The 25,308-nt window shown below is 44.2% G+C and overlaps 1 protein-coding gene across 1 annotated transcript in view; it reads left to right on the forward strand.

Moving 5' to 3' along the window:
* The first annotated feature begins 9,316 nt into the window (after positions 1 to 9,316).
* Positions 9,317 to 25,308, forward strand: part of SKAP1 (src kinase associated phosphoprotein 1) — a 156,980-nt gene continuing 140,988 nt past the window's right edge. Inside the window, exons 1-2 of the mRNA XM_075036421.1 lie at positions 9,317 to 9,389; positions 15,607 to 15,712. Of these exons, the coding sequence (XP_074892522.1) occupies positions 9,356 to 9,389; positions 15,607 to 15,712 (140 nt within the window). The 5' untranslated portion in view covers positions 9,317 to 9,355. The remainder of the gene's footprint in view (positions 9,390 to 15,606; positions 15,713 to 25,308) is intronic.

The following is a 25,308-nucleotide window of genomic DNA, read 5'->3' on the forward strand; positions in this document are numbered from 1 at the left end:
CCCGTGAAGGATACCCATTGCAGTAGGAGTTGCTAGAAGAGGACTCCGGTTTTAAATCTGAAAAGGAATTGAGCTGATGGGAAGGGCACTGGGTGGAAACTCAGAGGACGTGGGCTCTGCTCCTCATTCTTTCACTGGCTCCAGGTGTTGCTTAGGCAAGACACTTCCTTTCCTTCAGCCTCAGTTTCCTCTTTCATGAAATAGGGATTGCATTTTTGCACTCGAAATGTTCTGTAATCTGCACATGAAGAGTGTAAGTGCTAGGCATTAGTGCCATTGGTTCAAATACGTCTTTAGGGTTTCACCTTGAGAGCAGCATTGCGATGCTTGAATTTGTCCCTTACATAAGAGTGTTTAAGCATCTGGCAGAAGGGGGCAACATAATAACAGCTGCACAAATGTTTGGGGTATTTTTCAAGCTGAATTCTTTTGCATCTGCAAGTTTTATCCTTTCATTTCATAATGAATGAACTGTAGTAACACTTTGCATTTATAAACTGTAGCATCATTCATTGGAAGATCTCAAAGCAGTTTACAAACATTCATTGATTGCTTGACAAGCATGAAACGGAAGGGTAACTGTTTTACAAAATGACAGGAAAGAAACAATAAGCTCTTGAATTTAGGGAATACTTCTGCCTTCCAGTTCTTTTAGCAGATAAGATCGCCGACTAACGGTAGTCATTTTTGTGTTTAATTAATAATGTAATGCATCCAATATCCAAGCTTGCAGATAATGGGCTTGTAATACAGCCTAACATGCCTCCCATATCATTAAGTTTAACTGTCACACTAAATACCAGATTGTCAAGCAGCCTTGTCAGTTTTTCTTTCTTTCTTTCTCATGAGTATGGAACAAGAGCAGCTGTGGGGAAGGAGAAGCTGGAGAGCTGAGATGATGCAGTGTGGCAGTAAAAAACCCTTGAGGGACAAAAATCATGGCTTATTCACCATCACAGCTTTGAAGGAACAGTGAGGCAGTGAACACTTGCAGTCAGCCCCTGGTGTTGCGTCTATCACATTGCAGGGCTGCTTCCAAGACTGTCTGGATTTCATTTGGCTATTTTTTAAACGCAAAAAAGAATGAGGTTTGGGGTTTTTTTTCCCAAGAAAAATGTTTGTTTTCTAAAGATTTTTTTTCCTAAAGATTTTTTTTTTTTCTTCTCAACAATGAAATACTCTCAGTTACCTGGAATGGAACGTGTTTCAAGTTGCAAATATTATTACATAGCATATTACATCGGACATAATCCCAGTACTCCATGAAATCATTTACATAGGCCCTGCACTCCCCTTTCCACCTTTCGGCTGTTCCTCCAGGATGTGCCATGGCCCCTGAGGATATACTCCCTTTGCCAAGACAGGTCTAGCACCACAGGGAAGGCAGTCTGACTAAGGATCCTGTTCATAGAGCTTGAAACACCCAAATTCCTACTTCCATGCAGCAGAACAACTATAGTCCCCAGGCAAAATACTTCAGGTGAATATTTTGGCCTTAAGTCAAACTAGTTTGATTTTTTAATTTCTACCAAAATAATCAGTTTCTTGAGGAAATTATTTTTGACCAAATCTATTGCTGTGCTGCTTGCAGTGCTGAGCTTCCATTTCCCAGGCCTCTGGCTCTCATTTTTCTTCATGAAGATTTATAGTAATTTCTCCCATATCACTGATTTCTTCATAAGAGAAAAGATCACTTCAGGGACCTACTTCTGTCTCCAGCTACCCTGTTTAACACCTCCAAATATTCCTATTTATGAACTAACATCTGGGTCAGTCTACATAGCATAGTTTGAAAGCCATTAAGACAGATGCCTGCATTTCATTAAGCAAGATTTGATAAGGTGGGTAGGGTTACAGGGCAAGATTACTATGGGAATTCAGTGAGTTTAAACCTTCACTCCAGTTAATAAAATCAAACAATACATCATAAAAGTGTCTGGAAATTGGCTCAATAATTGAAATAGAACTGTGTGATGGATGGAGATTTATGGATGTTAATGCAGAAGCAGGGCTACATTAGAACATCATATCTGAGTCTCTTCTGAATCAAGATCCTCGAGTCCAAATCTGTCTTTTGTGCTGGTTTTAGGTAGGAGATTCTTTTCCAGAATGACAAAAACCTCACAGAATGGCTAGTCGAGTTTTAATATGAAATGTCACTGAACCGTCCATGAAATCTCAGGACCATCAAGTGTAATGATGTGATTGATGTTTGCACAGATGTCTCTGAACTGGCTTTAAACTGAGCTGTGACAGCCTGGATCTCAGTGCAGGTGAGCCAACTGTGGAACGCTAGTTTGGCAGACTGTACCAAAGCCAGCATGACCTTACTGTCTGTCTGTATTCCTGTTCACCGGTGTCTGACACATGCTGCCGTCACCACCTTCCACAGCAGTGTAGACATGCTGTGTTACTATTATACTGACTAATAAAATCAAGGCTATGTTTAGCCATTAGCCACCCAACATTTTTTCATCTCTCATCTTCATCCTGAACTGAAATATTCAAGGAGCTCTCATGTCATGTCCTTTGTATCCACCAAGACTCGTCTCCAGGGCTGATCTCTCCTTCCTCAATCCATTGCTTCTCAGATCATGTGGACTTTTGTCCTAAATCTTTGTTGTCTCTCAGGAGCTGGCAGGGAGCTCTCCCTCCTCTAGAGAACTGTGGATCCTCCCTCAATTCTATCCTTCTCCCTCAGCCTTGATGGCAGCCCTTGGTCCTAGCTGTTTATAGGAAGTGTCCCCTCTGCAGCCTTAATGAAGTGTGTGGCAGTCCTCCTCATTAAGACTCAGTGTTGTCAATAAAAGAGTCATTAAAGTAGTTTGATGAGGATTGGGAGAAAGAGAAGAGGTGCTACAACACATCTACAGGGCAGAGGGCAGCTCCATCACACATTGTAACCAAACAGCGAGGGATCAATATCACCTTTGCATTAAACTGAAGCCCATCCGTCAGCCTGAGGAACAGCAGCCTCCACAGGAGCTCAGCTCACTGCTCATTTCTGGCTTCCTATCTTTCTATTCCTTCCCTTTACAGAGTGTCCTTCCCTTCCTGATGCCAGCCAGCTTTTGCCAGCCTCTTTGCTTCTACAGCTTTCCGGCTGTAGAAATGCTGTCTCAGAGCTGTGTCTTGCTTAGGGTTCCGGTGGTGTTATCCATTCTCCACATCTAGCTTCAGGATCATAAGTTTTCTGAGAACATGCTGCTGGGAGATGCCTCCTCCATGTTGTCACCTCACAGCCCACCTCCACCCCACTGATCACCGTGGGGTGACCCACTGTGGGGAGACAGACCTCCTTGCCACGTGCCACCTCCACAGGAGAGATGCAGGAATGGATGGACCAGTAGAGTCCATTCACCCTGAAGGTGAGAGGATGTTTGTGCCGTATGAAAAGGAAATGTGTGCCCAGCCTTCCCTGGCTCATGTCCATAGGATTACAGTGAGGGGCCTTGTGGTGAGTACAGATGAACCTGGACTCCAGACTGAGGCTTGGACTTGAACCTGAGCTTGATGTACAGTCAAGTGTTGCACAGGAAGGATGAAGCAGTGGAGGAAACCTGGGCCTCTCCACTCCTGGGCTAAGACTCCGAGCTTCCTTCCTCCCCCCTCATCTAACAACGGCTCTGACTCTTCCTTTCCATTTCTGGGGTCCTGCACAAAGCGCTACCGTTGGCAATGCAGGGTGTACCTGGATAACCTGAACACTCGCCCAGACACCAGCACTTTTGTTTATTTTCCCAGGGTCTTCTCTTCAGATGTTGTGTTTTTCTTCTATACTTCATCTTGTCCAGTCAGACTGTAAGCCCTTTCAGGGGTTTATGTATGCCAGTGGAACATTTCAGTGGGGTCCTACTGTAACGAATGTGTTGGTGTGATGAAAACCAGTTACTCTACATTCACAGATCCTCTAATAAATACATCTCAACACACCTGCTTGCTTCTGAGAAGCTTTCACAGCAGAGAAAATGCGGCATGTCTGGAAGGTAAATGAATCCAGAGTCTGGCATTCTAAGCCAGGAGCAAGGTCCAGTCATTTAGTTTTGCTTTAGGACCAGATCTGTTTACCATAACTCAGAGCTGCTGACATATTTTTGTTTCTCTTTGGCTTCACAAACTGATGAACAGTAACCTGCAAGCCCTTGTGAAGTAGAGGTGCAGAGTCGAATTATGAAGACAACCGCAGACCACTTAGCTTTAAAAAATGAAAGCGGCGTTATGAGGGTTGTAACCAACCTTTAACTGAATGACTTAGTCACACGAAAAGATACACGAGCTGTTGGACAATGAAAATGACATAAGCATGTAAACTCTGGGATTACAGCAGAGCATTAGCATGGCATAGCTGATTAGTAAACCAGGAGACATTATTCAAGCCGTCAGGTGCATTACCAGATTGGAAAGTTGCCTTTTTTCTGAGTTGTTGGTCACTGTCAGAGGCAGCAAATGACACCCAGTGGCCCAACAATTTGCCCTGGAATGGCAGGAGCTGTGATACAGAAATGGATGGAGTAGCATCTGCTCTGAAACAGCAAGAATTAGAGTCTGCTCTGAATTGGCAGGAACTACAGTACTGGGAAGAGAGGACAAAAGGGCAAGTCAGTGCACTATCCAGGGATATTGAGCAAGATGAATAAAGGGGCTGGAAATGTACTTTCAGTGCTGCAGCACCAGACTGGGTGAACACATAACCTGATCCAGTTTAATGAAGCCTGTGATCCTCCACCTCCTTTGTGGAATGGGTGTCCCAGGGTCAGCGTGTGCCTGCACGAGCATGCACACATCCTTATCTTATCTAATTACTAGAAGTTTCAGATTAATTTCAGTGCAGCTGCTTGAAAGGGCTGTTATCAGCCAGGGCTTTGTGGTTTAACCTTGTTACCCTTTTGTTGTTAACCTTTCCGAATGGCAGCAAAGGAAAGGCTGAAATCCTGATGTGCAGGAGGACCAGGGAGGGGGCTGACGGGAACTGGCGACTCTGCACCCCCCCTGGTTTTGTGCATTCAGCTCCAGTTCAGGCTGTGTGACAGGACAGCTGGCTGCTTACCTCCACTGACAGGCACTGGTACCCAGCCACACAGAACAGCCCGTAACAGGGACACGTCTCCTGCCAAACTCTCCAGATCCTTTGATATTTCCGACAGCGCAGTAAAAGGACTCTGACTCTCACATTTTACCTTGCATCCCTCAGCTCCTCTAAGGCTGCCCTGCTTTGTTTCCATAGCTACACCCAATCGCATCTGGCTTCCTGTGAAATTGGATTTCAAAGCAAGACAAGCCTTCAAAGGAATTTGTCCATTTAACAGAATATCATTAGGAGAGAGCCTGTCTGCTGAACTTGGGACCTAAAATGATTAAGGTGGGGCTTTTATCATGTAAGGAGGCAGCTTTACATCTACAGCCCAAAGCTTGATGCCACATAACAATGATGCAGTGGAAGTTGCCAGTCACTGCCAGACTCCCCCATCTCCTTCCCAGCTGACCATAAAACTAAATCTGTAACCTATTCACACATTCAAAAATGAAAGTGGCAAGAAAAAAGGAAAGGAAAAAAAAAGGTCATTTGCCTGGGAATCAGTCTGCCTGGCTCTATCTGCAGCTGCATGAAGTTGAGTGGAAGGCTTGGCTTGGTGCTAAGGCTTCGGGTAATAGCACCTATGTTTCCATGGCAGCTGAGGCTCTATGCCTCAGTATTCCTCAGTAAATGGATTTAATAATAATAAAAGCTGCTGGACGGTCAACCTGGTCTTAACAAAATCTTCCTGTAGGGCCTGAGGGGAACATTGTAGGTGCCAGGTCCTGTCTCCAGCTGCCAGGACCATGGGATGGATGTGTGGTTGGAGAGCATCCAGGGAGAAACAGTGCAAGCCTCCACACATGATGCTACTTTAAATGATAACCTTAAGATCTGTAGCAAAAGACCAAAAATCACAACTGCAATACATCTCGGAAGTTGAGCAGAAAAGATCTAGAGCTTTACTGATGCCGTAAACCCTGCAACAGCAGGAAATTTGTTCGGTGAAATCCCCATATGCTCTTAAGCAGTGATCACACACACCCAAGGCAGCAAAGGAAGGCAAAACCACACAAAACACCTGCAAAACTAGTCACTGCTATCCTGACATGACAAAAAAATTTCTTCCAGACCCTAAATGTGATAAATCGGTTTAACTCTTGGGCAAGACTCACTGACCAGGTATCTTCTAGTTCACTCTTTACAATACTATGCTTTCAGATTATTGTGGGAGCTGCAGAAATGCAGAGAACGTGTGAGATGACCCTTTCCTTTGCAGTTGCATGAACATTTCTTCCTCTGAGATTTGCATTGATCAGGTTTTATTGATCTTTCTGGCATATCTGAAGGCAGTTTCTTCCATCTAAGGGACCTAGTTCATTCCTTTATAAACTCATTTTTAAAGTTAGTCAGTCTCAGCAAGCAGCTGCTTTTATTTGTAGTCTGTAATGAACTGACTAGGATTTCTACACAGACGTGTTTAAATATTTATCCCTAAACACCTCTAGGTGAGAACATGTATACAGATCCATCTACCGTACACATCCACCTACACGCGCTACCGTTTCTTACATACAATCAGAACCACTCAAATGTGTCAGGAGCCTCAGGCAGCTAACAGAGATTCACGTTTTGCTCCCATAGGAGACTCTCAATTTTCTAAATCCTGACTCATGAAACCCTACCTGACTAGGAGATGTAATGGGAAGACTACTGCCATGTGTGTGCTTTCTAGCAAGGCAATCTCCCGTGTGAGGCCCTCTGAACTGCAGTGACGTTTCCTGTGCTTTAAGACCTCTGCATCCGCTGAAGAGCAATTTCTTATACGTGTTGTCCTAAAATCAAGAACACGCTGCAGCGGTGCTGTCAGTGTGGGTGAGCCCACGCAGTAGAGGACAAAGTAGATGGGGAAGGACAGAAACTGAGTGAGCTTACTCAGAGCAGGAAACCTGTAAGGTCTGGGTTGGTAATGTCAGATGTGAAACCTGCCTCCAGGTTGTTCTGAAATTACTTGTGCGTGCAGAGCACAGCCAAGTGACATACCAGAAGTGGTGGTGTGTTTCTTTTCCCAGATGTGGAGAGCAATTGAGCCTCCCTAAGCAGGAGAGGAAACACACTGTCTTCCCTTCTTTGTGACTAAACCCCAAATGGCAGCTGCCACTTCAGCATTACCACGCAGAGAATCTCAATACACAGCAAACAGTGCAACATTACTTTCCTGGTAAATCAGCTGCATACGCTAAACATGTTCATGGTCACAGTATCTTCACTTCTCCTTTAAAGCCATTCCTTCTTGACAAGCGTTATTTATATGTGAGTTATTGAGGTGGCGTCTCCATGCATAAAAGTGCGCATTCTAACCAAAAAGTGCCAAAAGAACTTTGCAGCTGCTTTGGGGGGTTTCCCTTTCAATCCACTGTCTACAGTGGAGACAACGCACTAGATTTGCAGGCGCACACCCCAAACCAAAAAACACAAAGCACGGTGCTTCCTCTTATACCTGTTCTTTACCTGATTTGTATCAATCAACTAAAAGCTTAACAGAGTCTTTTCCCTTGTTTCGCCCACTTGTCTCTAAAAGTGGGTCACAAAGCATGTTAGCAGCTGATAGCATATGGAGGAGCATCTCTCTCATATATTTTCATCATTCCTGTCCTGTATCTGAGCCTTTGCCAGTATAGCTCCTATATCACATGTGTGCAATAAGCCTGAAACACCCAGATTGCCTTGACTGAACCAAGCAAGGAGCTTGGGGCAAATCTGGAATCTGCTCCAGTTTTCCTTTATCCAAGGCCTGTTGCCAAACAACTAAACCTTTATTCCATTCAGGTGATATATCCAGAGAGCTGTAAGAATCTGATTCTGCAATTATTTGGAAATATAATCAGTCTCATGACATGGCATTAGCCCACTGAAGCCAGTGGGACTGTAGTGAAGTGTTTGTGTATCTCAGCCTTTGCGCACTTTTTTTTTTTTCTCCTTTTCCCCTACAGATTTTGTTTTGCCACCTTGTGATAATTTCTGTGGCAGGCTGGCATGCCCAGAGCAGGAGGATAGCAAAGCAGCAAGAGAAGCAGTTTTAGGGGGCCTCCTTGTAGAGTTCAGAGTGGCCCTGATACACCTTAGCACACAGCCCTGGCTCTCCACTGTCAGGAGCTGCGTTGTGCCCCTGCTGAAAGCAGCAAGCGCTAACTTTTGTGAAGCTATGTGGTTTTATATTTGCAGCCAACACAGCCAGATCGCATCCTTTTTCCCACCTCCAACATTTGCTATGTTGGGAAAATATAATTAAATATCACATGCCAGGCATAAAATACCACAAAAGTAAAAGTGACAAGCATGTTCAGAATAACCTTTTCTATGTGCTGTAACAGTAAATACTTGTTTAATACCAGGACATTGCAAAGTAAGGACTGGATCCTGTACACTTAACCTATGGGAAATCTTAAACTGGTCTTTGGAATCATTGATGAGCTTCAGATAAAGAATGCTGTCTTTGGATTTGTCAATATTGAGCCTAAAATTTGGGAATGCAAGAATGAAAAATAATAGTGGTACTCTCATAGTCAGCTTGTGCTAATTCATTTATATAGGAGAGGGGCAGATGCAGGGCTGTGGGTTAATCTAATGCAATGCCATTTTTGTTTTGTAGAGCACAGTTTGCATTTATTGCTTGTCATAAAGCAAGTTAAAGTGCGCAACCCTGTTATTTCTCTGGGCAAGACATAGAAATATGAATGGCTATTACAATCTAGCCCCCTTCCTACACAGGATGCAGGAAGAGGGGAAGTTTTATTGCAGAACAGCCAAGAACCATTCTCTTCCCCTGTGCATTAGAGGAGGGAGTCTGTCTTTGCCTGGAACAGCTCCAGTCCCTGACTCCTGTTGAGCTAGGAACGGGCACAGGAGGTTAAATCAATAGCCACCCAGCCTCACAGAGGTCCTGGGTCTGCTCTGCCAGCAGGTGCACTGAGTTGTGGGATAATCAAGGAGATGCACGCCTAAGTGCCACCTGATTAAAATGCTAACGCAAAGCACAGGTTCAGCTGTGCTTTTGCTGGGATGGGGTCAGGTATTTTTGCAGTTTGTTGGCTGGAGCTCTGGTTCTCAGGAGCATGGAGGTGCTCAGCACCCAGGGGAGCTGGGCAACCTGGCTGCCTGCGAGGAGGTAGGTTGAGCTGGCTGGGGCTGGAGGAGGAGGAGGCATCTAAGGGGAGCCCATCAGTTCCTCCTACCTTTTTTGGGGTGTCCCCGCCCTCCCTGCTTCTTTTGTCCCTGCCCCTGAGGGACAGGAGTGGTAGCAGCAGGTTTGACTCTTGTGGAAAGAAGGTGGCAGGTATCATGATCCCAGAGGAGATTCAGAGGCTCCTGGAAGGTAACCATGAACTCCTCCTTGCTCCCTTTCTGCTTCATGGGGGAAATCTGTTGTGGTTGGAGGGGAAGAACCTGAAAAGCTTTTTGCACCTTGCTGTGCTGAGCCTGAGAGGGGAGTGGAAGGAGTGAGGGACCTAATTCTTCTCTAAGGCTGATGGTTTCAGGGTCTTCAGGTTATATATATCTTCCCTGTCTCTAACCCCAGAGAGAGTGTAGGGGATGTGGCTGCCTGTCTTGGTGTGTTTGGGGCTGTCCTTGCATTGCTTGGGAGCTGGCAAGTGGGTCCATGCCTGTGTCAGGGGTGGGGAAGGTCTCTGGTGGCTCCAGACTCTGCGTAAGGGGAAGAGAGTGCATGCAAGATCGACGGGTGTCTTCTGGTACGGTCAAAAGATGTCCCCACTGAGTGCTTTCAGTTAAGGTATTGAATGGCTCCACTGGTGAGCATCACTAGGGTGAGACGAGGGAGTGGGTACGAAGGGTAGAAGAAGCTCATGTGCTGCAGTGAGCCCTCAGCAGGATTTGTTGTGGCTGTGATAGCGGCGTCTCCCAGCTTTAGATGTTGTGCAAGTGGTGTATGTCGCGCTGGGGGTGCAGTGAGCAAGCTCGCTTGGTGGGAGTGCATCCTCGAGAAAGCTTCAACCCCATTGAAAACGGAGGTAGAGCACTGCTGGCTTTAAGACCCTCTTCTGCTTGATAATTTGCATGTGACCTCCCAAGGTCTCAGCATTGGAGTGAATGAGCTGTGCTGAGAGCTGATGGCATTTACTTCTGTGTGTGTAAGATGGCAGGTGGGAGGCTTCTGAAGTTGTTTTTCCTGGTTTTCTTCAAAAACTTGAACTGTTACACCTCTATTCATTGAAGTGGTGGGTCAGCCAAGCAGAAACCGTGCTAAAGTCTTCTATCAAAATACGCTTCACAAACATAAACGAGTTCTGTACGGACCCTTGCAACTCTTGCTGACCCCATGGTGTCGTAGGTGAAGGCTTGGTGAGAGAAGCACCATGCAGGAGCGACCACATTATAACCTGTCCATAAATAACGCTTCAGCAGCAGCATTGCAAACGGGGGCGATGGCGCTAGCCCATTGCCGAACGATGCGTGCGCGTGTTACCGACGCATCCTGCTGTCGCGGATGGGGGTGGGTGGTGGGGAAGGAGTCGTTAGCATCTCGCTGCTCGGGGCGGTTGCGTTTGGGGCTGGCCCTGGTTGCTTCAAGGCTTTGTGACCTTTTTTTCTGTTTCCTGTTGCGATGGCTCCTGGCAGCACCGAGCGCTCGTCCCTTCCCCTCCGAGACGAGGGAGAACTTCCAGCCCTGGGATCTGTCAATCTAAGCAAGAGAGTGTGCAGCCTCCGAGCCTGTCAAAGCTCTCTTCCAAATGCTTTGTGTCTTCCCCCAGATGTAGGTGTAAATTTTCTCCTCTGTTTTTTAATCATGGGGGCTTCAGTGAAGTTCACCCTTTCAGGTTTTTGATGTGCAGCACTTTATTGTTCAGCGCTGACACTTTTGTAAACAACTCATTTCTGCACCTGCCACCTTCCTTTAACTTAGATTATTTTCTTGTTAGCTGACTGTTTTTAATTGAAGGCTTCAGATCTCCTTCTAAAGCACAGCCTTTATTTGCTGACAGGTATAGCAGGCTATGAATGGAGATTAATTGCATGTCACATACCTCTGTATCAAACTTGCTGTGTCTTAACAATCTACACGGTCTTGAGGCCTTCCAGTGGCTGAGGAGGTTTCTAGCTATACAGGCTGGAAAGGAAGGAGTTTATGCTATTACAGTGTTTGCAAACTGCGTTGCCGTAAGAATTCTTGCATTTAAAGTAAAAATTACAAATGGAGGAGGAAACATGTACTGATGTACAAGCAATAACGTTTGCTTCCTTATATTAAAGTTTGGTCCATAGTGCAGGACTGTTTACATGATGCACAAAAGCAGGTAGTCAATGGCTTGCTCGTTAACAGTTATGTTGTTATCACAAAAGACCTCTCTGAGGTTGCAGTGGTTGAAAGCCAACACAGTATGGCTATTTTCTCTACATTGCAATCCTGCAACACTTATGAAGGCTTGTTATTTTCTGTTTATGAGTAGATGTGGTTGCAACAATTATATTACTTTAAGTTCCACCTTGCAAATAAGCAATCAAGTTTCATTAACACTATGTTGTCAGTTAACTGCACAGAGTTTCACTTTTGGTTCAGTCAGGTCCCTCTTGAAACTACTTTTGCTTAAGGGTATTTCATGTTTGTTTAGCACAAATTTCTTCTGAAGGCTGAAACAGTGGTTCTAAAAAATGTGATGTATCTCTGACAAACGCAGGGCTTCTTTTTTTGTTAGTAGAAGGAGAGACAGTCTGATTATTTTCCCTTTGCCTGCCTTGCTTGATCCTCTTCATTTCAGATGGTAGGTCTGGAAAGCCATTTTCTTGCTGAAGTTTGAGCAATGGGAAGGACAGAGCAGGTGCTGCACTGGGAGACTGTGACTGCACCTGCACAGCCTAACAAAGCTGGTAGCTGCTAATTGCAAGGCAAGCAGCCCCAATGCTGTTTTAAAAATAAACAATAAAATGCTCTGTTTTGTGAGGGCTAATAAGGCACAGTCAGCATTGACGTAGCATGATGAGTAGCTCCGGAATTTAAATATCAGGGAATTTGGAGTTGAGACTTGGAAGCTGAAAATTTGGGAAGCTGTTCTCAGTTCCCCTGTTGCCCATTGCATAGGGGAGAAGTCCTATTCAGTCCATTGCAGGAGGATGGATGAAGATTGCTTCAGTTCTCAAGGTTTTCTCTGACTCAGCCCCCCAAAAGCAGGAAGGCTTGTCTGAAAAATGTTGTTTCATAATTAAACCATCCTTTCTTGAGCTTGCAGAAAAGTCGAGAAACACTGTGTGCAATAGTTCATGGCTTTATTTTGACAAGTGGGACAGGGGATGATAAAACTAGCCTTCCAAATCCCTGGCTGTCTTGGGATGCATCCTGGAAATATTAATGCAGTCTCAGGGAAGCTCAAGGTATCTGCACTCTCTGTGTTGATAGGTGTCCTAAACTTTTTTTAAACTAATTTTTCCCAGCCAGCTGGGGTGATAAACTGCAGGAGGGATTGTGTGAAGCATCAAATAAGTTGTTGGAGCAGACTGGTTGGCTCAGTATTATCTTGCATAGCTAAAATGTTGTGATTCTGTGGGACTAGTCCCTCTGGGGATGGAGCGTAGGATTTCTGTTGGCGGCCTTCTGATGGCAGAGGAGTAGAAAAGAGCAGAAATAAAGCGAATGTGTCTGTGTGTGCATGGAGAGAATACACATGGCATCTTAATACCTTTCAGCTCTGCTCATTGAGTGCTGATTAAGTCCTAGAATTTAGTACTGCCATTAAAAGGTTATTTACTACCTGGACTTCAGTGGTTGTGACATAATTCTTATGATGCTGTGCATCTCCTCCAGGATTAAAGTGGATAACTGCAATTGCCTCTAGAAACTCCCCTGAAACACTTGATGAAATCTCCACTATTTTTTCCCCCCCCTCTTACCTTTTTAGCTGCAGGAAATGAAAAGGAGAGTCCTGTAAACTTTCAGAGTGGATCGCAGAGAGCAATCTATAAACATCAAGAATATAATGTTACTGACAAGCAGTAAAACTAACATTAGGGTGATTTACTCTAGAGCTGCTTACATATTGCTCTTCCTGATCCACTTTGAGAGTTTATGGTTAGGCTTTCTTTTTCATTTCCTGGTGCTATAAACATAGTGGCTGGCTCTGAAAGGGGCTCTGCCTGGTTTGCAGAAGTGACCCTAGTTCTACTATAACTTATCCAGCAGCTGATCTGTGCTGACATCCCAGTAAGTAAATACCGTATTAGAGCTAATCGCATACTCATGGAGCTAATCTGCGCTTAAAAATGACAGAGGGATGCAACTGATATTTGCACAAGTTCTGGGAGCCGTTTGTTTTTCTTGCTTGTTCTCTTTCACTGTGGAAATACAGCCTGTACGTAGTTTCTCTTGCTGACCCATTTCTACTGTGCTGGTTTTATGCTGGTTTGTATATAATAAACTGTTGCCTTAACCTCATCTGTTCTTAAGCAGTAAGCACCTCAAAGCAAGATATATCCTTTCTGCTTAGATGTATGTACTTGGGTACTTTCTACATAATTTGTAAGTGATGTAAGCCTTGGCATCGTTAGGCCCGTCATAAGCTGGTACTGTATGTTGGATGTACAATTAAAATGGCATAGGGATGTCCTGAACATGAAACTTGGCTTAAGGATTACAGGATTGGTCTGGGATTTAAAAAGCTTCACTCAGCTGCTCTGGCAAAGCCTTTGTGTTATCGCAGGCAGGACACCTAGGGCTAAATTACTAGCAGTGAATTGATATTAATAGGCATTTTGGCCTTACACCTCTGTGCTCCTGGAGCTCCCACAACTGCTGCTGGATGTGGGTTTGAGAGTGATGCTGTGAATTGGTGTTACTGCCCGTCTGCGGAGATGTGGCAACTGTGCATCCCCATGTCACAGGGGCCATTCGAGGATGCTTCGATATCCCAGTGCTGTGTTCAGTCTCTAAGCTCTGTTTCTCAGCTGCGAAGTGGTGGCTGCAGGTACGAGGCATAGCTGGCTCGGACCTGCTTCTTGTGGGTCAGGAGCCATCCTGGTAGGAGGAAAGGCAGGGAGGCAGAAGAAGGAGATAGTGAGGACCTGGAGGAGTCTGCATTTGGCTGAAATGTGCTTATTTGTGAGTGCTCCCATGGAAACTGGTGCTTTCAGCTGAATAAATCCAGAAAGGAGAACTGGACTGCTATGGAGACAAGTGTTATGATGTGGATTCACTCCTTCCCAGGCTGCTGTGAGGAGAGTCCAGTCCTGCCCCTCTGTCACTCTGAAGAGGAGGTGGGAAGAGGGTCCTGTTCCTGGGGCATGCCCAAGCATCAGTCTTGTTCCATTCCATGTCCGTCCTTATGCTCTTCACTTGAAAGAGCTCCTTTTTTTTTTTTTTCCTCCCCCAAGCTCTAAGCCTTTCTTGAGCATGTCATGGGCAGGCAATGAAAAGAAATGAGGGCTCATGATTTTAACAGAAAAAGGTATTAATTTCTCTTGTGGCATTTTGATCTTGAGATGTGCTTGCAGGTGGAGGAGCTGTTTTTAAGGAGCTGTGCAGATTCCTGGGGTGCGCTAAACAGTGCTGGCTGTTGTACTGGCAGCTGAAGCAGAAGGAGCTGAAAGTCTTGCAAGCAGGATATTAAACTGACATTAGTGTCACAGTATGGGGCGTGAGTTAAAGGTTGGAGAGGCCTGTGGATGTACAAGACCATAGCTTTGAAGCCAATCTTTCTCTGCTAGGGGAAACTAGCAGTAATGCTGCCAAAGTACAAGGATGATATTCTCCTATACAGAGCAGGTGTGATTGGAACCATTTTGTTTTCTATGAGATTTTTTTTTGCTGTTTCTGTAAAGAGCATAAATATTTATGCAAATAGAAGACACTTAATCTTATTATCTTCCAGTTCAGGTTAAATTTCTGCATATAGATGTGGTTTCCAGGTGAGAGAATACCGTATTTACTTTTGTCTAGCTGTCTCTGTTGAGCAAGCACAGGGTGTAGTATTTCAGCGATAACCTTGCAGGAGAACTCATGTTGTGATACAAGTGCATGTAGGCTAGTGCACAACCAACCTGTTTTTCAGTGCTTGTCCTTCACAAAGATCATCCTTGTGAAAACTGCAGGTTAGGGTTTCCTTGAAGTGTCAGTGGATATCTTGCACTGGTGTTTTAGAAATGCTTTGGATCCTCTTCTGAATGGGATAACCACTTCTTCTGTGTCCTTAATGCCAAAAAACTTTCACAGCAGCAGATTTTTAGGGCTTGGGGCAGCAAAGAGGCAGGTGGAATTGCACTTGGTCCTGTAGACTTATCCATGTTTCACTTCACCTTCCTCTTCCTCTCTTCTGCTTGGTGGTTTCTTTGCAGTTACTTATTTGCCTTATACCATTGCAAGTAGAGAGAAGCTCTGTAATCGCATGCAATATTTAGATCTTCTTTTATCCGCAGTCACTTCAATGTCTTAACTTTTCCAGATGAAGTCTTCAGACTGACTTGCATCTCTAGATCAGACTCGTACAGTGCCTTGAGGGCTTCCCAATGCATAGCCAGGTCTAGTTTTTTTTAGCCAAGACCAGGTTTCTCTGCCTGCGAGTTTTAACCTGTCATTCTCTCTTTTCCAGATGCTGAAGGCTACCTGGCAGATGGACTGCAGAATGAAAACTTAAGTGCTAAAGCAAGGGAACAGAGGGATGCAATTCTCTTTGACTTCCAGCAAGTCAAAGCTAGGTTTGTGTTGTCTGCATTACTTTCTAATGGAATTACTTCAAAATAGTGTCATGCCTTGGGGTACCACATGCTGTATTTTAGCTGAACAACTGGCCCATGCTTTGAAAGTTAATGGACATTAAGGGCTTGGTATAATGTGAGAGTGCACTGCACACTGGTTTGTACGCTCTCCTATTTAATCAGTTTTACGGTTGTCTGCAAAGTTGTCATTATTTGTGTTTGGAATTTGTTTTGCATTTCAAAGTAAAAAAATAATGCCTTGGGCTGTGTCTGTACAGCTCTTTGCCTGTGGGTCTCTGATCCTGTCCTGTTCTCCCTTGTGCTAGAGAGCATTTTGTGGAAAAAATCCATCACTTGATACTTAGGCTTGTGGGTAAATCAATACAGTGAGCAAAGATTCATGCTTCTGGCTTGCTGCTGAAAGTATCTATTTCACAAGTGGCTCCTGAACTTAAATATGTGTTGCCTGGACTTTGATACAGTAAAAAGGAATGAAGAGGACTTCTTGAATTAAAACTCAGGTCTGACCCGGGTTCCAAAATCTCATGTCCTCAGGACTGTTTGAAGTCCTGCATCAGAACATGAGCTGCATCATTTGGATGAGTGAAGCAAACAGTTGTTCTGTTGTGCTAGGGGAAAATCAAGGAACATAAACAGAAAGCAGGTTGCTGGAGGCTTAAATAAAACTTTCAGCCTCAGCTGCATTATATTTTTGGCTAGAAATGTGATCCAGAGCTTGCTGTTAATGCTCTAGTTATAAGATATGAGTTGTGTCACTTGATGTTAAGACCTGACAATAAAACTCAGGGTGGCTGACTGATCTAAGCATCCAGTTTAAATAAAACTGCTGTCGAGTCCCTGAGAAGTGGAGAATTTTATCCTTCGGAAGGGCACAGCCAGACTCTATTCCCTGCAGTCCCACTGAAGAACTTTGCAAGATGCCCTGCTGTATCTTAATCGATCTTTCCTGCTGGCTAATTAAGCATCAGTTTTACTCAGCAACTCGGGACTGTGTAATTATCAGCCTGGGTTGCCCTGAATAATTGAAACAAGCTGAATGCAGAAGATGGAAGCCTTTGGAAAATGGGGCTGTAGCATATCTAATGGAAGAATAGTGTATGTGTGTAGTGGTGTCCTGTAATACTGCAGAAGAAAGGGCTTGATAGCACAATTATAACAGGCTGGTGTGGTTTCTCTGAAAAATTCCCACTCATTGGCAGCTATTGATCTTGGAGAGGAAGAGTTAAGTAAGCAGAAGTCTGAACCTGAAGTATTCAGACATCAAGTCAAGCTTTTTTCCAACTGTCCCGAGAGCACGCAGCTTTAAAAGTGACAACTCTTTATCATCATATAGTGCAACTCTGTGTCTATTTTTAACGAATTAAAACCAAATAGCATGGAACCTGATAAATGTGTGAGGCAGCTGGCAAGCTTGGAAATACTGGATTGTTCTTGCTTCCTGAAGTATGTGGTCTGTCTTCACGTGTTGTTAGTGTTGTGAACGGTGCTCGAGCGGTGGGGAAAGATGCTGCTATGGCCATCATCCTGTGGACCTCTGGCTTCCCAGAGGTTTTGTGTGGTTTTGGTGACTTGCTGGAGAAGGAGCAACCTTTAGGGTCCTGGGCCAAACGCTGATGCTGTGATACAGAACTTGGCCTTGGCTCTTTCTCAGCCTAAGACTACAATTTGGGATAAAGCTTTTACAACAAAGTCATCCCCCAAAAAAACAGGAGATTTGCTGAAGCATCCTTTGCCTCAGGAGGAGGAGGGGTGATACACAAAATCCTCCTGGATGCTCAAGTTAAGATGTGGGCCTCAGTCATGCTGCTTATTGAAACAAATTGCAGGTACTTCTGGAGGGGAAAGTGAAACCCTTGAGCAAAGTCTACAGGCACTGCTGATTTCCTACTTCTGTTTTATTGCTCGGTGGCACTTGGAAAGGGTGAGAAGAACAGAGTGTACAAACGTCCTTGCTTTGACCTGAGCCATTAAGGCAATGATTTGTGGTGGGAGATTACTGTAACGATGACTGTATCCTTTTATTTGAAAGGATCTGAGCGGGTCTTGCTCTTGGGGATGGAGGCGCGGGTCTGTCTCTTCAGGGAGCTTCCTGTGGCTTTTGCGGCGGGTGTTCAGGAAATCATCCGCCGTCGTCTTCAGGAAGCGCCTGCCTTCCCCCACGCAGCCCTGCTCTCTGCCTTCCACCTCCGCGGGGTGAAACACAACACGCCGTCTAGGGTTTCATTATTTGGGTTCATAATGGACCGAAGTAAACGGCTCGACTACTGGGGAGAGACACATGTGTCTCTGGAAGGGAAGAGCTTCATCTAGTATGATTATCCTGAGCCGGTCTCAATAACTGTTCCTGTAACTTGGCCGTCAGGTCTTTATTTCGCTGCTCTCCCCATGGCCTCATAACATTCCCCCACCAGGAGGTTCACTGATGACTATAATGTGAACAAGTGGTTGGGCTTTATGTCTCCATGTGCTACCTGGAAGGATATATTGTTCCCGTCTTGCCGCAAGAAGTGCGGTAGGTAGGGAGCGGATTGTGTTTGCAGGTTATAATTTTTTCCAAGGCAGGCTGGGGTGTTTTTGCTCAAGGAGCTGTGTCAGAGGCATTGCAGGCGGTGGCTGTGGGGAGGCTGTCACCATACAGCTGAGTTATGAGTCCCTGTACTGTTTTACTTTCAGAATTCATTTGGTTATTTAAAGTGCACTGTTGTGTTGAAACAGTTCTCTCTTTTTCTTTCTCCTTTTTTTTCCCTCCCTACTAACTCAGATCCTGTTCCACTTTCTAATATCTTATATGTAAATCCTGCCTTGGCAATTTTTTTCCTAATCATCTCTTCGATTTTGTTGATAATCTGTTTTTAAAATTGCTTTCCCTTACTGCTTTGCATGGCATCCAAGAAAACAAGCCACAGAACACAACTGGAGCCACCTTGGTCCCCAGGAATTCTGTGTGATGAGGGTCCCACAGCACGGTAACATGTACAGTTGCCTGTGTCCTGACCATCAGCTGAGGACTCTACTGTAGTCCTGAACGGAAAAACCAAAGTGTTTATAATGGATAAAACTTGCTTAAAAAGCAGCTTTGGTTTGGGGGGAGGATGTGGTGCCAGGGCAGAGTTTTGCTTGTCTTCCAGAAACCCCAAAGGTTGTCAGTTGCTTCTGTTTTAGGTCTGTTGGTGCCGAGGGTTGTTTCAAGTTGTTCCTTGGGAACATCGCTGCGGTTTCTTGTGTCCTAACAAAGCTGGCTGCAGAGCTAGCAGCAGATGTCCGACACCTGGGATGGATCGGATACATGACTCTGCTCAGGAACACAAGCCCATTCTTGTCCTTTGGCAAGAGCAGTAACCAAAAAAAAAGTCTTCTTGCTGTTAAATGACCTCACCTCAGCATTTCGACATTTCTAGAGCAGTTACAATGGCAGGGGGTGAGATGGGGAGAATGGGATTTATTTAAAAATATGGAGATAAATAGTTCCTCCATCTCCTTGGAGTCAGCTAGTCATTTAAACTCCCTGTTGGAAGGCAAGTTTGCATTGATGGAAACAAATTCTTAGTAATTTTTTTTTTCCCTGAGGTGAAATGTAATAGGGCTAAAAGGAGAGCAAGGCAGACCTGTTGTATATCAAAGCAGAAATGAAGAGAAAGGGGCTTAATTAATGTTGAGTTTCTCGCATACACCCACTAGGAAATCCAAAATAGACACTGAAACTCTACTTTCAATTTGCTCTGCTGTGACAAAAACAACAGTGTGAACCTGAGGCCCAATACTGCTGCTCATAACTAATACACAGGACTGTTTCCTGACATTCCTACCAGCAGCAGGAGCTCCAGCGTTGACCAGGTTCTTCACCTCTGGATAACAAGCCCCAAACCTCATTTTACTGCCTTGTTGTCTAACCCACCTTAAAGTTTATGGCAATATTCCCAACACTAATACTGTGCTCCCAGTGAGGAAGAGTCTGCACGTGGTCTTTTAACTCTGCAGTGAAACTTCTCGTGTATCAGACATCTCCAGGTGATGTCCTGGCTTGCTAAGGAGAGCCTGCAGAAGCCAAGGTCTTTCCCAGACCTCCACACTTGCTGAATTGCCATGCTGGTACCTCTGTGCAGTGTACAAAAATGCAAGAGTGCTGTGGCTGGCAGCGTGTTTGGATTCCCAGCCTGGACGGCAGACGTGTGCTCCTTGCCTGGTTGAGTGTTTTAGGTCTCTAATGTAAGCCTGGGGTGAGGTTTAAATGTCTAATCGTGTAGTGAAACACCATCACTGTCCTGCATCTTCAACCAGAGGCTGGGATCTGCCACCGTGAGCCTTGTTTGTAACACTGACGTTCAGAAAAATAAATACAGCCTCTGACCTCAGACCCCTCTCGCCCTTGGTGCAGAGATGCAGAATACAGAGGGGGTCCGAGATGCTCCCAGTGCCTGGGTATATGTTTCCATGCTCTGTTACAATCTGAGCTGCAGAAAGACTTGGTTTTGGGGAGCAAACTTGGGTAACACTGTCACCTAGTTCCTGCTGGGTGCTTTGCCACATCTGGCCCGACAGCTTTACTGTCAATAAGAAATCCTGCATTTGGTGCTGGAACTGAAACAGGGTGGTTTGACCCCAAACAGAAGCGTAAGGGTAAAGACAACGCAGTGACTGCCTCTGCTTTGGGTGTCCTCGGGGTTGTGCTACAAATCTCGGCAAGCTGTTATGGCACGTGGTTCGTGCATGCTGTCACCAGCCAGTAAGCTACTGGTTATATTGGTTTACAGTTGTAGCTGAACTGTAGATACTTCAACACCAGAGGAACTTCGCCTAATTATCGGGTTGAACTTGATCCTTTCTGTGGCAAGGTATTACAGCAGGATTGTAAAAGATTCACTAATGGAAATACATCCAAAATTTTGTCTAAAACAGTGTGTTTGGCCTGTTTTAATAAACTTCTAACCATATTAACTACATTTATTACTTCAATTTTCAACCTTATTTTAAACTTAAGATTGAAATGCAAGAAAACGTAATTTCAGGGTAATTTTGCTTCATTAGTGTAAATGCACTGCCTGTAATTCCTACCAATATTAAACTCATTATGCTGAATAACGTGTGATACCAAGATAAAAAGGAATTTAAGAATGACCCGATGGGCAGATAATTGAGTTCATCACATTAATGCTAGGGCTGGACTATAGCCTCACCACATTGTCCTTAATTAGGCAAAGTGCTGTTCTCCTCCTTCATGTTCTTCAGAGAGCTGAAATTTATTTGCTCAGCAAGGAAACGATCTTGCTGAGCAGGATTTCATTCACACTTACTTTGGCCATTAAATACAGATTTGTTCTGCAAAAAAGAAAAGCAAGCCCCTGTCATATCAGAATTACTTAGTGGGTTTTGGATTTGCATTTTCTATCCTAAAAATGAGTAGGTTTTTTTTCCTTTGTGCAAGGGGGATGTGGTCTTGCTCAGGGCAGGTGGGGGCACTGGCTTGGGGACATGTAAGTGTGCACTGCACCAGCTGGTGTTAATGGAGATCTAAAGCCTCTCACCACCCTGCACCAGTACATCTGCGCCTGGGTGTGTGTGAGCACAGGCATTCCTTTAGTTTTCAACAGTCAAGTTTAATACTGACCATGGTGATTATTTCTTTTTAAAGTCTGGTCAAGTTTCTGTTAGGATGTTCCCAATTTATTCTGTAATCTCAGTAGGGGATTTTTTTTTCCTGCTTTTGGGGAGTGCTGAGGAAGGAATTCTCCTGTATTAATATATGGTGTGGCAGGGGCACAAATTCAATTCAGCTGTTATCATATTCTACCTGCTTTTATACCTGGGGTGAATGTAGCCATTCACTCTGCCAGTAATGCAGTTTGGTGCCTTCTGGGTTAGACTCCTTTCAGTAATTTGCATCATTTTCCATTCCAGCTGATAAAATTACCCCTGTTTCCCCATCCATTTCCTTGTGAATGCATTGTTAATCTGAAACCTGAGGACTGTAAATGATTGAAATTGTGTAACCAGAGTCTTTGCATAGCTGCTGCTGCTGTTTCTGTAACGTTTAACTGAGAAATGCATTTGAAGTGGTTTGTAACTGACTTTGCTAATGGTGAGCTCCCCAATCCCATTTTCATCTTTTTTCTACTGCTTGAAATCTTGTACAGCATTGATTTTTTAAAAATTTTTTTGCAAACATTAAAAACCAGCAAATACTGTGCACCAAACAAATTAGACTGTCTTGAAATATCTAATTTAATAACATCTGTGGTGATATTAGTGTTCTTAATTGGACAGGAAAATACAGGAAATTTGATTGAAACCTGACTTTATTTTATAGTTCCTGCTGAAATTGAGTCTGAGAGGAAAGTGGGGTTTAGACTTTTATGGACTTCAGAGCTGCAAAGAGACCATTATAACCATCAAGTTTGACCCCCTGCATAATATAGACTGTAAGATGTCAGACAACAATTTTTGCTTCTAGCCCCAAATGGATCTGGTTTGACTCCTTCAGCTCTGGGATTTGCTGCGAGCAGTGGATGTTGGTCAGTAAACTCAAGTTGTGGATGGGAGGAGGGGGTGTGCTGATCACGTATTTTACTGGATTTCTGTGCATTGATGGGATTTGTGACACCCCCCGCTCCCCCGTGCAACAGAGGACTAGAGGCCTGGGGTAGATCTGCTGCTTGAGTTTTGTGTAAAGGTTGGAAATGTAGGAGTAAAACCAAATTATCTTGGTGCTCCAAGAATGTATGTCCTGTGCTCATACCAAAGGGTAAATCTAGACCTAGTGTGGCAGGAATAATACTGACCTGGGGGGAATTTCATCCTCAAGTATTCCAGGGTTTAATCTGCCCTTCCTTTTGGAACAAGAAGGGATATTTCTGGGTTTCCCTGGTTTAAACACTGCTGCTGAGGTGATGGGAGTGTTGAAGTAACTTCTTTGCTAGTTGTCCTGCGTCTGCAAGGAATGGAGTCCTGCTTGGTCAGACCCGGCAGCATCGCCGTCTTCAGGTGACTGCTTTTGAGTAAAAGAGCTATGAAAAGCAAACTCTACTCTCCTGAAGGTGAATCCATCCTACAGTGCAGCTAGGAAGGGTAGGATTTGGAGAACTTATTTTCAAACCTTGCAAGGGCTGAACTGATGCTCTTGGGGCTGCCTCCAATCTTGCTTCTGCTATAAACCAGTGGAAGGATAAGATCTGTGGTCAAGGTCCTGGTGTCTCCTGGAAGCATCTTTCACTTCTGAAGAGCAATTCCTGGCTCTGGTTCTTACAGACCGTTAGTGCTGGGTCAAGACCATAAGGATAGTTGGATCCTGTAGGGAACAAGGCTTTCTGGCAAACCTGCCCGCTCTGCGACTCAATTTCCCTTTCCAATGTTACAACAGCATTTTCTTCTACTCTTTCTGATGATAATTCACCCTTTGAGGTCTGCTTACACAGTTGAGTTGCAATTTGGATTGGGTCTGGCTGGAGACGCTGCTACCAGGAGGCTGCTGAATGAGAACTGGGATCTGTATGTTTTTCAGGAGCAAAGAACATAAACATTTCCAGAAAAGCGAGCCCCTCTGATGTTTGCTTGTTGAGTGCGTAACCCCAAAGGCTATACGATCATGAGAAACAGTTTGTGTTTTGAACAGAATAAATCTGTGGCTTCTTCCTGTCTGGCCCGAAATACGCACCGATGAGGTGAGAGGTGGGCGGCTCATCGTGAACCACGCGGGGGAAATACTTATAGGATGTCTTTTGTTAGAGTATTGGCAGGGCAACACTCGTTCTTTGGCTTTGTAATGGAAATCTGATATTTTTGGGTTAGTTCCTCACTTTACATGTTGCATTAAAAATCTCAATAGTTTCCTTTGTAAGCTCGTTTTGCTGAAGCTAGTTAATAATTGAAAAAGTTTTCCCCATCTCCCTCCACTTAAGGTCTGATGTAAATTGGACCTTCCTGTTCAGCTGAAAACTCTTTGCTGTGCTTTGCCTTAACTGGTTCTCTTCTTGGGGTATTCCACCCACAGCTGGTGGAGAGGAGCTTTTTTAATCAAGTGCTTAAAAGGAACAGTTAAGACATGACCAAATATATTGCCTATTCCCAAACTTCCTGGTTAGGAAAATGAATGAGAAGCTTTTACTCTTGGTGTTTGTGAGATCTAAAAATTGTTTATTAAGGATGAAAATGTCAAACTGTTCCCAAGGCAAATAACCTCCAAAATAAAGATCCAGTTGAATAAGTATTAGGCCTCTGATTTCTAATTTATACTGTCTGGCTCAAGGGGGGATGCGTATGGAGCAATTACAATTTTTTTTAATTATTTGCTGTGAAAAATTATTGGACTATAACTTTCAGGGTAAACTTCCTGCAAAGCTAAAGAACAAAATGTCGTGGAACTGCCTGTTACCCACAGATTGGGCATGTTAAAGGTGTAAGATGCTTGTCAGGTAATACTGTCTTAACTGGGAACAAAACTCAGAATTGGCCTTGAGCTCTGTACTTTGGAGAATGGCCCAAGATGGCTAACCTGCTTCTCCTAGCTGAGTTCCTCCTCCTCTGATGCCCAGAAACATGCTTTATTCTTGATCCATAAGTGTGCATGTGACTTAGGGCTATAGATATATTTGAACTAGCCCTATTTGCTACCTAGGTTCTTCAGCAAAAATGGGTGTTTTGCCCAAATAGTTGCATTTCTTGGGTAATGCAGGAAAAAAAAAAAGAATATTCTGGCCACCTCTAAAAACTGTGATAATGTAATTGGTGATTAACTAAGGCTGAAGTTACCTGCAGGAAGGGGTGGGGGAAACAGATGCTGAAAGTCGTCTTTCCCCCAACCTCTCTTAGACATGTACAAAACATCAATCCTATAAGAAATCCTATAAGTGCACATACTGAAAATACTGTGGCATCGTATGTGGGTGCGTTTTAAGCTCTCAAGATAAGTAATTTATTCAAGATTTTTATGCAGTCAGTGGCAGATGAAGGAATTAGATCATTACTCTTTCATCTTCCATAAGAACAAGACCATCTTCCCCCCACTCCCGATTAAATTTTAAACTTTCATTCTCTGCTTAAGCCTTTCCAGAGTGAAAATGATCAAAGCATGAGATTAAAGACACATCCCGATCTGATGAGATTAGAATTTTTGACTGTTTCCTTATGCTTAAAAAAAAAAAAAGCAAAGCATTTTTTTGGTATTTCCCCCCCTTAAATTTGATCAGAGTGAAGCTAACATGGGCTTGCTGGTCCGGTAGGAAATGGAACTCAATTTTACATTTTTTTAAACAATTTTACTGTATTAAAAATGACAGAGGTTAGAAACAAAGCTCTTATACTTTTATTGAACTGGAATTAGAAGTGACAGAAAATCATTTTGGTCCTAGTGCAGTAAATGTTATCACTAAAACATGTTCAGGGGAGATTAGGACAGTCTCTCAAGCACAGGAGACAAAAGTTCACAAAACAAGAAGTGATTTTGCTGTCCTTGTCTTGCAGCCGTTGTCTGTTCAGGAGACAAAAGTATTTCAGCTCTCAGGGATGCTGGACTTGGGGGGTGAGGGGGTGCAGGTACCTTTCACCGAGCAGAGGCTGAGCCCAGGGAGGAGATGTTTCTCAAA

The sequence above is a fragment of the Buteo buteo genome, chromosome 9 (genome assembly GCF_964188355.1).
Source record: "Buteo buteo chromosome 9, bButBut1.hap1.1, whole genome shotgun sequence".
Taxonomy (NCBI): domain Eukaryota; kingdom Metazoa; phylum Chordata; class Aves; order Accipitriformes; family Accipitridae; genus Buteo; species Buteo buteo.